We start from the raw sequence: 17,946 nt of genomic DNA, 5'->3' as shown, positions 1-17,946 counted from the left end.
CTCAGAGCCTCTCTTATTTCCTTCACCAAATGACTTGCAGACTGAGTTTGCTGTCTTATTCATACCTCAGACGACAGAGGAAGCCTTTGCTGCTTTCAGGACACCAAGCTTAAGTACCTATTTTAAGACTATTCCCATTCTAATGGATTTTGCCACCTGACATTTCCAAGTGATTAAGTAATACTGAGAGAATACACACACATTGGTCTCACGTGCCTTTCAAAAAAATGAACAGACATATAAATTTTCAGTAGTTTTATTGAAAAATGCCTCTTTCATTTCAGAAATAAATAATATAAGGCAGTGAAATTCACAATTTGCAGTTAAAATATAAAAGCAGCAATTCTATATCCATAGTCTTGCAAACAATTTCCAACTGCTTTTGATAACTAAGAAACATTGTATTCTGAAAAAAAAAAATCCATACTAAATATACAACATAAACATGCAATTCCATCTCTGCAGGATTGACTGCAATTTGGCATAAATGTTACTGTGTCTACAAGGAGATTTCAGGCATTATTAAACTGTATCCAGTTGATAACAATGATTTCAGCTACTTAATGTTTGTGGTGTTTAAAGGAGATGTATAAGAGCAGTACATGCCCTGAAAAGTATAACTAAGCAAGAAGAAAATGGCAATGATATTGGAAGGAGAGAGAATTTTTTGTGTCTTTCTTTTTAACTAGATAATGCGGACCTGTGACCTGACTGAACTGCAAACATGCATTTGAAAAAGAAAAAAGAATGTAGAGCTAAAGCAGACAGTCCTTAGAAAATTTGCAGCAGCTCCGTGGTTATTTTTGTTTGGGTTTTTCTGTTTTCTTTTTTTTAATTTATTTGTTTTTACATTTGAATGAAAAGGCAGCACTGGGATAACTGAATGCACATATTAACCTGTAGGCAGCCACTATAAGCAGAAGTATTTTACAAGCATTTCCAGAGCCATATGAAGTCTCTAGGTACACACGTTGCTATCCCCACATAAGCAAGATACAAAACAGGGGTGTGTCTGATACGAAAGACCAGAAAGCTATACTGCAAAAGAAATTATGCACTCTCCCTGTGTGTACCTGCAAATGCAAGAATAGCAAAACCCAAAACCACCAACCAAAAAAACCAAAACAAGACACAGATCTTTTATGGGTTTGTTTGTGCTTTTCTTGACAGTGATCTTTTCCAGCGCATGTGTTCAGGGTATTCTGGTGAATGCATTTCAACTCCATAGTCCTCATACTCGTCCTCTCTCCTGTCTGACTCCATAGGTACTACAAAGGGTTCACCTTCAGGTTGATAGGGTCCACTTTCAGGCACGTATGGTTCTGGTTGAAAATAGTTGTCCGATTGAACATAATAGTTATCGCATGTTTTTGAATCCACAAATACAATGAAGGTTAGTTTGCCTACATAATGTTAGTCCAATCTTATTTCCATATAATAAATATATAAATTAATAGCTCACTGGGGTATTTTTCACTTTTGTTCATTAATAGTTTTTGGCAGTAAAAGGATAAAATTTTAAAAGGTTTTATATTTATCATACACAAAACATTGCAGAAAGAGTCTCAAATTATGCAAGGGACCAATTATTGTAGAACTATGAAAAAAAAAAACACAAAGCAAACCAAATTAAAATATTATTTTACAGCTACTTCAGTAAATACAAGCACTGGACTTTATTTTAAACTGTGTAATTAGTAGAAGACATGAAGCATGTAAATGAACAGGTGGGTTTGGCATATACTAATTTTCTCTGAGAATGGGAAAGTAAGTGTAGACATAACTATCACCAGCGGCAATATACAGTACATGTCATTTTCTCGTGCTGTTCCTCGTAACAAACCGAGTTACAGCTGGTGCTTCAGGAACACCAAAAACTACAGCAAAACAGAAGAAAAATAATTATAAAACTTTGGTATTTATAACTGCAGTTACAGAATCCAACAAGATTACATATGAAAAAAAGGCACATGCCCCGATTCTGACAACGGTAACAAGCAACAGACAGGTAGATTTCATAAGTTGTCAAAGATGTTATTCCAGCATATAGCAAGCAGCAGCAGGCTTTTATGCAAAAGCATCATGTAGAGTTGTTAACAGATTTTAGTGGATACAGTCCCATACAAATCATTTACAAGCCATAATTAGTTTACTATTTACATAAGTCATTTCTCATTTCCCAGGTTAAGTCTATCTCTCTTTTAATGGCATTACCTTTGCTGGTTAGTAGTTTTATAAGCCTCCTTCACCACTGAGGCTTTTGATGGTCAGGGTCTTTTTTTTAAAAAAAGAAAGACTGTCTATTTTACTATTGAAATGCAACAGGCTTAATGAATTGACATCACTGTCCTTTATCTCATTCACAAGTTGTGTTAGTAAAAAGTATCTCCCCATTTTATGAGGCCAACATGGTTCAAAAACCATATCCGTGGTGAAATATCCATACGGACTCATTTTCTAATAAGCACGTGCGCAAACATCTCAGAAACAGGATTTTCATGTATTCAAACTGTAAGCAGCACTGGCGACTTAGAAAATGTGTTAGCCGAAACCTGAAACAGGTCAAAGAAGATGTTAGTCTTTTAAAAAGTCCATCTGATGTGCAAAAACATACTTTCATCCAACTAAATACATAACAGTTAAGTCATAGGCATATATTTATATATGTATACATAGCTGTTTACTAGAAAACACTGATGAATCACAGGTAAGATTTTCTTTCTTTTTCATTTAAATAAGAATTTTGTGGGAGATCTGCGCAACCACCTGGCTCTTTAACCAGGAGCACTGAGTCTGCAAGTGTGTACATATATATATATATATATTTATTTTATTTTATTTTCATGGCTACATGCACAATATGCTACACCAAAACATATCCAATAGTAGTATCACATACACTAATTTTGAGATGTTGCAATGCATACATATTAATTTGTTAAAAATACGGTGGTCCTGTAGGATCCTCACGTTAAAATATAGTAGCATCTTTCCAGCCAGAAATTGACAGCCACTGTGACCCTTTATTTTGATTCTAGAAGCAGCCTACTGTTTTGAGCTACATCACAAAGGAGAAGGCTGATATTAGTCAGGGATAATCAGAGACTCCATGGTGCTTAACTTGGTTAAGAAATTGTAGGACAGTGGTGGTTTTCAGTTGTCTACGCTGTATAAATGAATGCATTTTATTTGTGGAAAATTTTTATTTCAGGTATTAATTTTGTATAAATAATCCTGACATTGCTCAAAAAGAGACACATGGAAATTGCCAACCACAGCATTCTTTTTATTTTTCAAGAGAACATGGAGAATTCAACCTTGTTCTGAAGACGATTGGAAGGGGTGGGGATGAAGGGGAGAAAAGAAGAAGAAAATGGTCACTTAAATCCTGTGAGCAACCTTATCAACTACTAACCATCTATGTTAAAAAAAAAACCAACAAAAAACAAACTAAAATATCTAGTTACCACTTCCTATTTAAAGCAAACCACACATAAAATCAAGTAAATCAAAGTCTAAATGACTGCTTATATACCTGCACATTACAATGAGGCAGGCCTGGTCACTGCAACCATTTCCTCCTGATTCAGTAAGTCCACACTACCAGGACTGTCGCATGTAAAGCAGCTCAATATGAACAGCCACATCTACGAAGGCTATTTAAGGCAAGTGAAGTTGTTCATAACTTACCTGGGAATCCTTGGCCATTGTAAGGGATGCTAGCACATTGGGATGAATCACAATACCCCGGTGGTCCTGGGGGACCTCGAATACCCGCATTTCCAGGACGACCTGGTGGCCCTGGTGGTCCTCGTGATCCTGTGGAGCCTGGTGGACCAGTTCTAGATTCTCCTTGTGGACCTAATTTTAGAATTGAAAGGTTGGGAGGTTGTTCTCTTTAAAAGCTAGCTTGACAAAACAGCTAACATTACTGCTGTCTAGACTACACAGACTAGGTTATGTCTTTGGTGAGAAAACACTTGTGCTTTGCTGTTATATGGGGGTCAAGAGAAAGAAAAACAAAAGAAAACTAGAAATATGACTCATCATTAGTTGCTTCCCTGTGTGTGGCTTATTTAAGGATTTATTCACAGAAACTGATTTAGTAAGGTTTGAGCCAAGTAAGAAACATCAATGAATGCTCTGGTTTATTTCCGCTCTGTGTAAGATACAGAGATCTCAAGGGAAACTACTAGATTAGACAAGCACACTGGATTTCAATTAAAATATAGGAGTACATTAATCCTGCTGCCCTGTGGCCCCCAGGATAGATGAGGTAATGTTTTTTTTGGAACCAATCTTATTATAGTTAGCAGAAAAAGTAAAGCTCCAAGTAACTGGGGCTACAATTTGCTGCAAGCACCTTATGGGTCCTGTAATGAAAAACCATTTTAGCCTAGTAAACTGCAAGCAGAAACAAATGATGGAGCTGATTTCTGCCAAGGAATCAGTGAGCAATACCTCATGATACAAAGACCAAAACCAGTGTTCAAATCATCTGAATCTGTCATCTTGTAACTCTGCATGTGGGAGAATTTTGTAGTCAGGGGCAATTTGTAGTTCTGTAATCACATATTAACCTATGAAAAATTGAACTAGAGACTTCAAAAGTATCATCTGATAACATTTATGAAAATATTCATCAAATATTTGGACAATGTACTTTCAGGAAATATATTTTCACACAAGGAAGCATGCCAGATGAATAAATTACATGATAAACACCTATTAGTCACATCCAAAAATCTTATTATTTTTTTTTTCCAGTAAACTCTAATACATGTGAAAAGCATGTATGTTCACCATATGTAGTCTGGTTCCCTATGAAGAAATTTTGCCTTTTTCTCCTACTTTTCTGTAATCTGACAAAACAAGAATATTTACCAGGTGGCCCCGGCAAACCTCGTGGTCCTTGAGATCCAGTCCCTCTTTCACCTTTCTCTCCAGGAATTCCTACAGAATAAAGAAAACCCAAAGACAAACAATTAAAAAAAACAATTAAAAAAAAAACCCAAAGGAAGGAAGCCACATCAACAACTACTTCTTGCTCTCTCATTGATATTAATATTTAGTTCCCATTACTTAATGCAACAAGACTGGTCAAACCTTATTTTGTACAGCTGTCCAAATGTGCATTTGGGAAAATAATTTGGATTTAAATACCTTAACCTAAAAATAAAGTAGGATGCAGATGTAATTTAGTGTGAACAAAGTTTCTCAGACCTAGAAAAGTCTTTGAGATACTTAAAAAAACACAGAACATTATTATTTTAAGCTACAAATAGGAAGGTGTTTTCAAGCTTGCATACTTTTACTACAAAGGATTCTTTATACTTTCTTAGAAACAGTTATGATGAGATAAGTTTAAGAAAGCAGAATTCAGAAATTCATTCTTCCTTGATTTTTTTTTCTAGTCTGTTTTAAAGACTATATTAAAATACATGTTAGATAACACAGCACTGAGTTCATGCTACAGTAGAGTAGCTGGAATAAGCAAAGGCCACAACATAGTACAGTCCAGACACTGCATGTCATTGCAGTGATCCAAGGTAGCCATAAAATAGGTTTACCCATATGCCAAAACTCAGTTCAGAGTTGCTTCCCTCCTTCAGAGTGCTGTAAAGAGCCAAGGATGTAGACCTAATTCTTTCAACTCCTACTTTTTCTTCTTTGTAATGACTCATTTTCTCTCTTTAATCAGAGTTCTGTTCTGCAAAGAGTTGTGTTACTCCAAACAGCCTTTCAAGATGTAGCTGGTTAGTGCCAGAAGAGTTCTGAGAACATTCACTTTCCTGGGATATGCTGTTGAAGCAGCCAAAATGCTATAGCACCTTGTGTTTTTATGAAACACGAGCAAGGGAGAGACAGAAGAAAGCACTGATGTAATTAACCTTGTCCTCCAGAACATCAGTGTACCCCATGCAATCCAGCTGACCTAACAGGCTACTGCTAAGTGTGGGCTTCCACATCTGATGGTAAATGGATGACACTGCTCCTCTGGCAGCCTCTGCGCTATGTCCACCGTGAAATATACAGCTGCCTTGGAATCTACCCACCTCTTTCACCGGGTGGTCCTTGGACCCCAGGAGGTCCTGGGAATCCTGGTCTTCCTCCAGGTCCAGGCTCTCCTCTAGTCCCAGCAGCTCCTGGGGGACCAGGTGGTCCTGGTGGCCCTGGCTGATTACGGTTTGAATAATAATCGTTCGGGATTTGATTCAGCATTTGATTGAACCTGCTCATTTGACCTTCAAAAGGAAAGCAAAATGGTTCAATAAGCTTTGTGAAATGAATGAAAGTATTTTATCGTAATGGGAAGAAGTAACAATTTATCTCTCTTCATTAAACTTTATCCTTGTCCCCATTCAATAAATTAGTGGTGAACTAGTAGAGATGAATTAGGTAGACATAATGTGAATGTCTGATAAGAAGTTATAACATAAATGGAGGATGGAGGGAAGAAAGGAAAGGGACTTTTGGAAGCCAGTAACATTAATAAAAAATACTTTTAAAGCAATTAAAGTAACTACATAAGCATTTGTTTACAATACTCTTGCTCCTAGAGTTCTAATTAAAGGTTCTTTTTACTCCAAAGAACAGAAAGGACTTGTTACACTTCTAAGAGTTAAGTATCACATTTCTATGTACTTTCAGAGCTCTGAAGCTACCACAAACACAGTATAAATTATCCAGGTAAGAGACAGCAGCATACAGTCCTTAAGGTTGCTTTCTTAAGCATGTAGGATGTATAGGTTTGTACCTATATACCTTATGCATATAGACAAATTTCATTTCCAAAGAAAGGTGTCTGAATAAAAGCAACAGCATCGTGAAATAATGCAGAAAGAAGCCCTTAATGGGTGGCCTTATCTACCCCATTAGTGTAATATGCCATTACACACTAGTATAACCCTGAAAAGATCAGCTGAATATGAAAAAAATAAATCTGGATGTTCAAAAAAGAGATGGTAAAAGATCTCATTCACATCCTTATTCATAAGTCTAAAACATTCATGAATGTATTTTTCTCCCTCTGTGCTGACATGTTTTAAATAGCAGCCGTGACAGACATATAAAAAGAACATACTGTCCTCCTCCCTGTGCACAAGCACTCTTAATGATGAAAAAGGTGTATCTGTTTACCTGACTCAGAACTTACCCTTATTATAGAAATAATATTAAGAAGAATTTATGGCCACATTTATCTCTGTCCTTTTTGGAAGATGTACTGATAGCAAAAGCACTACCTCAGGGGCAGAGAAAAACTGTAAACAATACTTCCATGGGCTGCAGAGCTGCACTGTGTGGCAGCAGAGGACTGGAAATCAATCTGGAGTGTTTATCCAAATAAATATAATTTTTACTTGCTTAGCACATCTGATACTGTGCACAGTATTTACCCAACACTCATCTGTCTTTTCCTGTTAGGAGTGAGTATCCTTTTTCTCTCCAATTCATTCCTTCTGAAGATAAGATGTGTAATGAGAAAATGTATGCTGATTTTATACAAAGATGAAGTAATTTTGGACCAGACTGACAAAAGGAAGGTCACCTTCCTTGTACAGAACATTAGACTTTCATGTATATTTCCAAAGATCACAGATTAGTTCAGGATCACACTAGACATCTCGATCTGGCAAAGATTTAGTGCTACATTTTTTTCCACCAAATCATTGGCATCGGACAGCTATCAGATCACTCAGGCTCTTGTTATGCTGTGGCCAGTATCCCTCACCTTACATTTAAAACATTGGTTTCTGTTTTTACAAAGTAGTAAATTACTAGATCGAGAAACAAAGCAAGCAGCACTGTTTACCATTTATCAGTTGTTCACAAACTTGTCTTGCAACTGCTCGCATCATGTTCTGAGAAGCAATGTCACCCTAAATAATCAAAACCAAAGCAAGTTTTTTATTAGTATGTATCTATGCTTCTAAAGATATAGTTTTTAATTAAAAAAAATCTGAAAAAATCTGACTTTAAAGAATACTTACTCTGTCACCTTTTTCTCCCTTCATTCCAGGTGCACCCTAAAATAAAGACAGTAAAAATGAAGCAACTGAAGGATTATATTATTCCACCCCACCTATAAATTTGAGACATCAAACTCTAGAACACATTTTGGTTTCTTCAGGAAAACAGACCTGGTCCTCCTTGAACTTTACATTTCAAAGATGCCAAAGCAGGTGTCAGAAAAGACTGGACAAGCAGTGATCTTTTGTGTATGAACAAATATATGTTTCTTGAACCCACAGTGATCTTTTGTGTATGAACAAAATATGTTTCTTGAGCCCACAAGAAACAAACCCTGTGTTAAGAGATGGCACATAAGATGGAGACACCATTAAGTACTTATTCTATTTATAACAACAACTTCCCTGCTAGTTTTCAACCATTTCTAGTCTTATAAAAGTCTCATGGAAGTCTTAGCTTAAGCTGCTTTATAATTATTGACAACTGCCAGCGCTAACTTTTGTCTAACAGCAATTCACATTTGCCTTTGAATGCTCTAGTGGTTTTGAGTTTTTCAGTTTTCAAGAATACTATCTAAGAAATTAAGCAGGACTGATTCTAATTTTTATATATTTATGCATTTATGGCTAGAAAAACATCAGGTATAATGTAGAGGTGTTTTTAAATGCTGGATAGCATGCACAATCTACTCTGCATACAAAATTACGTGTGTGCATCACTTGCACAATATTTTGAGGTTTTAGCCTTATGTCTGCATTACACTGCTAGCAAAATAAAACACCGAGAAAGAGGAAACCGTACTTTCCAAAGAAAATGTAATTACAATGCTTGTTATGATGGATTTTTAAAGTTTTTCAAAATAGCAGTGATCTCAGAGGGATGTTTATAACTTACTTCGGTCTATTTGACACAATTTTGGACACAGTAAAGTTGCTGATGCTCATATAAAATAAGCAGAAGATTAGAATCACAATCGTGATCCTTTGAAAAGTTTGAAAATCTGCGGTATTTTAAAGCTATTTTTAATTTTGACATCAAAATGCAAAAAAAAAAAAAAACCACCAAAAAACCCCAAAACAACAACAACAAAAAAACCACAGAAAACAAACAAACAAAAAACCAAGCAAAAATGAAACAACCAAACAAAACCAAAATCCTATATTTATTGCAAAACTTGCTTAGGAAGCCATCACAAATAGCACTTCCAATGCTCTTGAACACTCACTGTGACAAAAACCATGTGTGCTAAATTCCAGGACAGTACAAACAAAACTTTGGCCATAACTATGGCTCCTGAAGTGGCCAGTGTGAGTTTTACAGGTGACCAGTGAATGCAGAGTTAGGACACAGCTGAGTCCTAAAAATCTATTGTAAATTCACCTGCCAGAAATGTGTCTAAGGAGTACAGCATCTTTGCTATTTAACAAAAAGGGCCTAGCATGAGTTCAAATGGATTTTCACATGTATTTGAACTCTAAGGCATATTTCAGAGGTGAAAGATCAGTGTGGTCATCTGCTGTTCTGTATTGCTTTCCACATACTAACACATACATCATAAGTATTACTGCTTTTTTACATGGTGGTATTTCTTTAAGGAGGATTTCTGTTTATCACCATTAACAAAGCAAAGGCTAAGTGTGGGCTGCAGCTGTTTTTCATAACATTCCTACAGTACCCACAATTTATTTCAACAACACAAGACAACAAATCATTCCACTAAGGTCACAAAAGATATAATTTGAATGCAGTGGCACTGTTTTATAGACTTCTACAGAGGTCTGGAGCTAACAAATTCCTATGGAGTACTTTAGGGTGTGAACCTACGCTCTCTGAGCTTCTTTCCAGCACTGTTGCATACCCCATGACATGCTACAGAAAATATGAGGCAGCTCATCATCACTGAATTAAGTAGTTGGCATACAGTACATTTGCATCACATACAACAGGTCTTTCATGCAAAATTAATTGTACAGACTCAAATGAAAGATTTAGAATGATGATGCCGTAAGTGTGCCACTGAAATAAATTACACCACCAAACAATTACTAATATATACACAATATATCCATCAAAATTATAAATATTTTTTCCTTTCTGAGTACATATTTATAATACCTCCTCATTGTATTTTCATTTTTTCTAAGGCTTTCATAGTACAACCTCATGTTGTTTTGACAGGAAGCAAATCATACAGTATGTCTTCTTGTTTACACTAGGTAAGTGCCAGCATTAGAAATCAGATTTTTGGTCTACTATCCTGGCAATATTCTAACTTAAATTGCCATGTTCCAATGAATTCACCTGCTAGCACATCCACACAGCAGAACTACAGAGGAAAGAGAAAAAAATAAGCAAACTTAAAATGTTCAAATCCTATACAGTGTTTCTAGAAATGTTTTTGCTGACTAGCCAAGTTCTTCAGACTGTCTTCAGCCACAAGTGATGTTGGTAAGACAGGAAGGTGCTCTGGTAACAAAAGCACAACATTGCTCAAAAGTATTGCCAACAAAAGTCCCCAGAATACAAAAATACTAAGGCCATTCATTAATTATAATATGAAAATTGTAATAATAATAAAATATATGATGTATAGTCAATTTAACAATTAATTGAAATCAAATGAGCCTCATTCTTCAATTTATGACCTTGCAAAGATTTATTTTTATTAGTCATAAAGACTGTAAATCTATATGTTATTCCAATCTAATTTTAAAATTTGAAGAATAGAGCTGATTATTTTAACAAGTTAATTTTCCACCACCTGGGTATTTTAGAAATATGATTTGCAAAAAAAAATAATTATAACTGCAACTACTGAATTACTATTTGCATCTTCCTCCCACTTGGTTATAATTCTTACGTTTCAATTTATTTCCTTTTAATAGACAAAAAAGTGCAACTTAGCCAACTGCTTGCCAGCACTTTGAGAAGCAGCAGCTGCTGCTGACATTCTGTTTTGTTGATATCCTGCAATGAGGAAGTCACTTGAGGTCAGCATGAGGCAAAGCTGGTTTAGGCTGAATGTGGGATTTTTCTGAGCTGCGGGATGAGGGCTGGGGCTGCAGCAAAGTTCTATGGCTGAAGGAGGACAAAACAAAGGAAGTTTTGCTATTTTTACTTTAAAAGATAATGCACTCCGTTGTTTTCCCCAAAAGAATGTTTGCTCCCCACAAGAACCACCAGTTCGCTTCTTCCAAAGCAGTGTCTTTTTGAAACTTCATCTGGGATGTCTAGATGGATGGATGCAAGGTCAGTAAACACATGGTAGTAGAGAACGGAAAATGCTCAAAACCCGATTTAACTACCAACAAATATCTCCCTTATGTGCTCAGGATTACTCTTTAAGGGTTTTCATGTTGAATTTGGTCCTGGAGACATCAGTCTAATAGCACCTTATATAGAAAACATAAATGCCTTGCACTATGTCCTGGGGATTTTCCCAGTCAACCAGGTCAGACCCTGTTATCACAGAGTCTGTTTTAGAAACAAGACAGCTGTACCTTAAGATGACTTAGTCTGTCTGCTCATCCATTGCCATTTTCACTCTCACACCTATAAAACAGCAGTACTGGAACTTTTCATCTCCAATAGGTTTGTATTTCCTATTACATTCATTCACAGAAAACATATCCATTTCTTCTTGAGCCAATATCCTCTTCTAGCTTACTGACTTTTTCTTACCCTTGCTGGTTCTTACACTATGAAATGTGTACAGACTACTACCAAATTCTCACTCTCTGAACAGACAGACAGAGAACATATTTTAGCCTCCTCTAGAATAGCCAGTGCTCAATTCTCAATAGATTACTGACTCATTTGTATTCTTACTGTTCCTTTTCCAGGCATTTTGTTATTACACTTAAAAAAAATGACCTAGGTTTCTCTTGGAAGTACTTATAAGCAGATTTAAAAGTCGAATTTCCTATTTCTATGAAAATTCAGCTAGCAATTCAAGTATCAACTTGTTCTAGTCTAAGTAGCATTGAGGTAGAGGAATGTTTGCAGCCATATTTGTGGTTTGGTTTGCCTCAGCTTAGCACATTAGTGGTATTCAACACATTTGGAAAGAGCTGCAGTTGACTGCAATCAGTGGGAATGTTTTTACAACACCAAGGCTTGTCATAATTTGCATAACTGTTCATCTTTTGCCTTGCTTTGCAGGGGTCCTTTACCTGAAATGTTCTGCAATGTACCAGCAATACAGACTGTTCAGGTAGAGGAAAAAATGATAGGATCTGCTCAAAAATTATTTACTCCTTGTATTTATCAGAGGCAAGCAAAACCTTATTATCTTTCTCTGGAACAGGAAGTTACAGATTCGGGCAGGCCTGAACCATGACACTGCGAGTTGCACTTGGCTAGCAGGCTGCACCTTTGGCAATTCTAATGCTGGACACAAAGGAAAGCGTTGAAATTCCGTCCACCAGGAATCTGATAAAACATCTGTGCAAGGTGCAAGCCAGAATTCCTGCTGGGATCTGTTCTAGAAACATAAGAAATGGTAAGCATGATGCACAGTGTCCCATTACAAGAAAGTGCAACACCGGGGGGTGGGTAGTGTGGGTAGGGTGGGGAGAATGTATTTTTAACTGAAAGGAACTCTTAAGATTAGAGTGTGGGAGAACTTACAACTTACACATGGTGCTTGGGCAGGAGTTGACTGCTTTTGCTTTGCAAAAGCACTGAAACTGGACTTGTAGCCAAATTTCCTTCTATGCACATTATTTACCTACAGAAGACCTTCACTGCTGAACTGGGTCAGCTATCCAGTGTCCCAGGTGGAGGAAAACTTGGATATACCTGATAGTTGGAAGCTCACTTGTGAACAAATTGCAGCACCTTGTGCACCAGCTGTCTATCAAGAATCTGACCTGGCAGGAATATCACATTAGCAATGTATGTCTAAAGCCAGGAAAGCTTCAGTGCTTTTTAAGGCTCTGTGTCTTTCTTAAGACTACTGCAAAGAGAAATGGGATTTATAGGCTGGCAAATGCAGACTGAATTCAATGTGTGTATGAGAAAATGACCCAGCTTCCAGGTGCTCCTGGGAACTTCGACTTTGTAACCATCAAGCTGCACAGCCTACTACATATCCTTCCAAATTATCCAGCTGTTGTATACACAATGACATTGAAACAGGATGGAAAATTCTGACTGATTGCCAGACATTAAGTAGAAGTAATGAATGACTTCTTATTTCAATTGCTGTCTCCACTCCCGAGTCAAACATAATTTCTCAGAGATCCTATAAATGAATCAGTTAAAATTTCTCCTAAAATTATTGGTGGAAAGCAACATCTCCTGTTCTTTCTCCCTATTCAGGGTGTACTTTAAAAGTCTGAATTGATCTCACAGAAACCACCCCCAAATAATTTTGCAATTACATTGTAAAAGGCACAAAAAATTTGCAAACCAGAAATTATTATGTAATATTATCGAAGATCGTCCACCTTCAGCAGTGTACCCCTCTTTTACTACACATACACACGCACAAATATTAGACTTTCCAGTCATTTTGCTGACCTAGCTCTTCGTGCTCATGCAGCGTAGGAATATATGTCTTGGCACATAATAGTCTATGATCCTTGTAGTGGAAACCAGAGACCACAATTTCCAGCCCCAACTATTAAACTCAGCAAAATGGCATACTGTAAAAATAAAATTGTTTGAACAAAACAGGCTTGTGGTCTTATGTCAGCTCCACTGTATTAACCACTGTCGTAAGTGTAAGACAAGTATTTAAAGCAAGAAGAAGTCTCATATTCATCAAAAAAAATGTAATTTTAAATTTGATACTGTTAAGTGTATCATTATCTTACTGGTGTCCCACGATCTCCTGGTTTTCCTGGTTTTCCACTTGGGCCAGCAACTCCTGGAACTCCTGGGGCACCCTACAGTGGACAACATGTAAAATGAATTGTGTAAATCCACAACTGCCTAAGTGCTAATAAGAAATGTGTTACTGTATTAAGTGTATAGCAATACTGAAAATGGGTCCTATCAGTCTTGGGGTTTTTTTCTGCTAGGTACACATCAGGCTCGAAAACTTCCCTTCATAAAAAAAAATGGGTTTTTTTTAATGGAAATGTGTCCTTTTACATAACACCATAGATTAACAGGCGTTTCTGAATCTAAAGTTTTAGAGTTTCTACAGGTTTTTGGGATCACTCTTACTGACAGATTCCTAATGGAGTACAAGACAGTTTGGCCTTCTAATTTCATCTAGCAGATATTTGACCCATCTAAAAGTCCACATCAAGAAGTGTATAAAATTCATTTTAGTGATACTAGATAAATATGAACAAAAGAAAGACTAGTGTTAGGTTATGTGCTAAAAGTTTATCTGAACACCCACAAAGGAGCACAAGAAAGACAGTTCTGGGAGAGTGGGGGGAACACATATAATACCCTGTCCAAGAGACTCCTGTCTATAATTTATATACACACCAGTTATATTTAATACCTGGTATAAATGTGTGCTCTGTGCATTTGCTTACAAGGAACACATCTTCCACCTTGCTACTGGTTGGACCTGACAACATGGAGCTGCAGCAACTTGCCTATCTCAGGCTATCTTATCCAGCATGAGTTTTTCTCGTAACAACCAGCATGTTTTCTAACATGGTCCCACAAAATACAATGAAGTAGCTTTTTAAGCAAAAACTAATCCTCAAATATTCTTGTCAAGAAAAACTTGCATGGGCAGGGTTTGGTTGTGTTTTTCTCTGGAGAATACAAGTAATAAGCTGATTAGTTTTAGCAAATCTAGCTGTGCATTTAAAGATCACGGCTAAAGTACCAGGTTAACTGGTCCTTCCCTTACTTATACTGGAAGAAATCAGTTTCGAAACCACTCTTGCAAATGTTTGTGAATACATGCTTTGTGCAGCTGTTTGCTCACGTTTTACTAAGAGTTTCCCAGATCTATTTAGGATATTGAAAGAAGGATCCATTTCATATTTGACAGAAACTGAATGTTGAAGTGGTTCCCTCTCAGATCAGTTCTCTTATTGCATAGTATATCAAAGACAAAATTATATTTACCGCTGGTCCTGGTGGACCTCTGGGACCTGTAGGACCATCTTTTCCTGTGAAACCCTGTTCAAAACAAAACCATGGTTAGCGATTTATTTAAGACTGTAGCCCAATTAAAATGGCCTTTAAGATTATGTAACTGCAGCACTCCTGGTTACTACTAGCATGTATTTCCAAACCTATCCACAATGTAATTTATAAAAATAACAATCACAACTAAAGCTGTAGAAGGCTATGGAAGAGAGCTTCAGCCAACTCACAAGATGTTCAGCAGCTGTTGACTAACTGAATATAGAATGAGTTTCCCTCAGCATTTTAAGAAAAGGAATCATTGCTCTATCCAGAGAAGATCTTTCATTTTGCTGTTCTCAGATTAGCTGGAAAATCTGAGGTTTCTACTTAAATGAAGAACAACCTCCCTCTCAGATACTTCCCCAGCAAGAAGAGATGCTGAGAAATCCCATTTCAATAACATAACATAGCATACACATATTAACATTGGTGGTCCTTGGCCCACTAATGACCCACCAATTCAATGGTATGCTTTTTGGCAAGCAGCTACTACATGGTGGTCTGTTTTCATTCCCAGCTACCAACTGTCACGAGACGATAACTATAAATGTATATCATCTCGGCTACTAATTTTGACTGTAAAAGTAAGTCATCGCTTCGGTCATCTCAAAGGTGATATGCCACTGTGAAGACAAAAGAGATTTGCTTAGCTGACCCAAAATTAGAAAAAAGGGATTGCAACACCTCCACAGTTAAATATCTGTGTGCATGCCCTTCATTATGAAGGCATTTCAGAATTCCCCATTCAAAAGAAAGTTCTTAGCTCCAGATAGCCAAAAGTTAAGAAGCAAACTTCAATTTCACATTAAGAAGGCCATAGCCAGATTCTTCACAGATATATCTCCCAGACATTGAGAAAAGCAGAATTTCAAAGGGATCCTGTGCAGTAGCAACAGTATGTGGAAGACAGCAAGGCTAAGTACCTCAGCAGAGCTCCGCTCAGTGGACATAGTGCTCTGTGGGAGCAGGCATCTAAGAACCCACCCAGGAGAGTAAGCATTGCAATTCTTATAGTACGTATCTGGTTAGCCTATGGCTATCTGGGAAGGTTTTCACTCCTAGATTTTTCCAGTCCCTCCACTTTTACCTCTCTAACTAGATATTGATAAAAGGACTCGTTTTGAAAAAGCATCTGAAAATAGATATGACAAAGAAAGAGGGGTGGGGGAGGACAATGGACCAAAACAAAGGAAAGAAAAACAAAAACAAAACCACCAAAACCATTACTTGGTCTTTTCAGAGTTAAAATGAGGAAATCTTACCCTTTCTCCTGGAGGTCCCATTGGTCCAGGTGGACCAGGTAAACCCGGGGTTCCCTAGAGGGGAAAATGATAAACTGCATCCATGACAGAACAAACATCACTGCTATGATAATCATTCCATTATATATGCACACATTTAAATATTAACTGTCTTTAGTTAAATACTTTTTTGTGTTTACAAAAATAAAACAAACCTTTAGAAGAAACCATTTATTTCATATACATGATACAAGAGTCTTCACTCTCACTGTACTTTTTACTTCCATTTCTTTATTAGCCCATAATGCAACTTCAAAAACAATTTTCAGTACTGTTCACATAAAACAGGCATATCTGCTTTACTGCCTTTACAAGCATGACTTACAAATGTCATCTAATACTTTAACACTTGGTGCTAAAGCATAGCTGCAGTCACCAATCAGAATGTATCCAAAGAAACAAAAATTAGACTCTGTTTATTCTTCTTCCCTCTCCCCCCCTCTCCCATTGTCCAATTTTTTAACATTCTGCTGCTTTACTGTGCTTTTTATTCTAAATTCTCTGTTTCTCTTCCTTCTAGCTTCTGGGTAAAGAATAACCCCTAAAATTAAACAGTTAGGGTACATTCAAGAATACCTAGGGATAATTTCATTCAGTGATCTGTAGGATCAGTACCATTATTGTAGGAACTGGATATTGAACAGTCTTGTATCATGTTGTCATGTTCTTCCCCCTTTTCTATCTAATTTCACCATAGACTAAAATGCACTGCTTTCTACAGGACATTACTACTCAGGATTATAAGGACTAATAAAACAGGTAAAGAATATAAGGTCCTTGGTCCACAACTGACCTTATCTAATATATAAAACTAAATCCACAAGACCATGTAAGTATCTCCCATGTAGTATTTCTATCCCCAGTAAAATCAAGGATAATAAAGTAACCAAGGAATATTAGTTACGTCACCACATGTGCAGATCAATGACCTTAGATTACCCACATCTGACTGATTATAAAAAAAAAATCCTTATTATTTCTCCTTAAAAGATAATCCTAGTTTACAATATAGAAACCTGCAAGTAAGTGAAATTTAATATTGCTTTCTTCTTTCAGAAAGCATATGATTAATATCCAAAGACAATTTGACTTCCTAAAGTGGAAAGCAATTAGACAATATTGCTGAAGAGGGGTTCAGGAAAGGTTCTGCAACCTTTATATTAGGAAGACATTCAAATGCAGGTGATTAGAATTTGAAGGACCGTCCTGGGGAATTATCAGTGTACTTTTCCTAATCCAAAGGCTTGTTCCTGTACATTCACTACTGCCCAGGTGGATATTTGGCTTGATTCAGTACAGCTGTTCTTTCACTCTTGCTGTTTTGAATGGTTTATTATTTCCTACATTTCACATTCCTAAGTGTAAGATAATTGTGTTTCCAAAACTATTGCTTAGGAAGGTATGAGAAGAGTCCACGATTTCTAATGATGTCAAAGACAGCTGTCCAGCAGCCAATCTGCATCAGGAATACTGTGAAACGACATTATCATGTCTAAGCGTCTACTTACCGATCGCCCTGGTAGTCCAGGCTGGCCAGCATCACCTTTCATTCCTTGACGACCCTATA

The 17,946-nt window shown here is 36.9% G+C and overlaps 1 protein-coding gene across 12 annotated transcripts in view; it reads right to left on the bottom strand.

Annotated features, from left to right (window-relative positions):
- Positions 1-240: 240 nt before the first annotated feature.
- The window catches only part of COL12A1 (collagen type XII alpha 1 chain), a 102,142-nt gene continuing 84,436 nt past the window's right edge, over positions 241-17,946 (bottom strand). For 11 of the 12 annotated variants that reach the window (XM_061358420.1, XM_061358417.1, XM_061358414.1 and 8 more), the window contains 10 exons: positions 17,888-17,941; positions 16,341-16,394; positions 15,016-15,069; positions 13,791-13,862; positions 7,992-8,027; positions 7,814-7,880; positions 6,057-6,245; positions 4,885-4,953; positions 3,691-3,861; positions 241-2,552 (listed from right to left, as the gene is read on the bottom strand). In XM_061358420.1, the coding sequence (XP_061214404.1) occupies positions 2,542-2,552; positions 3,691-3,861; positions 4,885-4,953; positions 6,057-6,245; positions 7,814-7,880; positions 7,992-8,027; positions 13,791-13,862; positions 15,016-15,069; positions 16,341-16,394; positions 17,888-17,941 (777 nt within the window). In that variant the 3' untranslated portion in view covers positions 241-2,541. Of the gene's footprint in view, positions 2,553-2,824; positions 3,324-3,690; positions 3,862-4,884; positions 4,954-6,056; positions 6,246-7,813; positions 7,881-7,991; positions 8,028-13,790; positions 13,863-15,015; positions 15,070-16,340; positions 16,395-17,887; positions 17,942-17,946 lie in introns of those variants that run through there. The other variant, XM_061358416.1, reaches the window with a different exon arrangement.

This window comes from Neopsephotus bourkii, unplaced genomic scaffold (assembly GCF_033783945.1).
Source record: "Neopsephotus bourkii isolate Nb327-2 ecotype Australia unplaced genomic scaffold, CSIRO-AGI_Nbou_v1 NB_941, whole genome shotgun sequence".
NCBI lineage: Eukaryota > Metazoa > Chordata > Aves > Psittaciformes > Psittacidae > Neopsephotus > Neopsephotus bourkii.
This window is presented reverse-complemented; position numbering and strand designations above follow the sequence as displayed.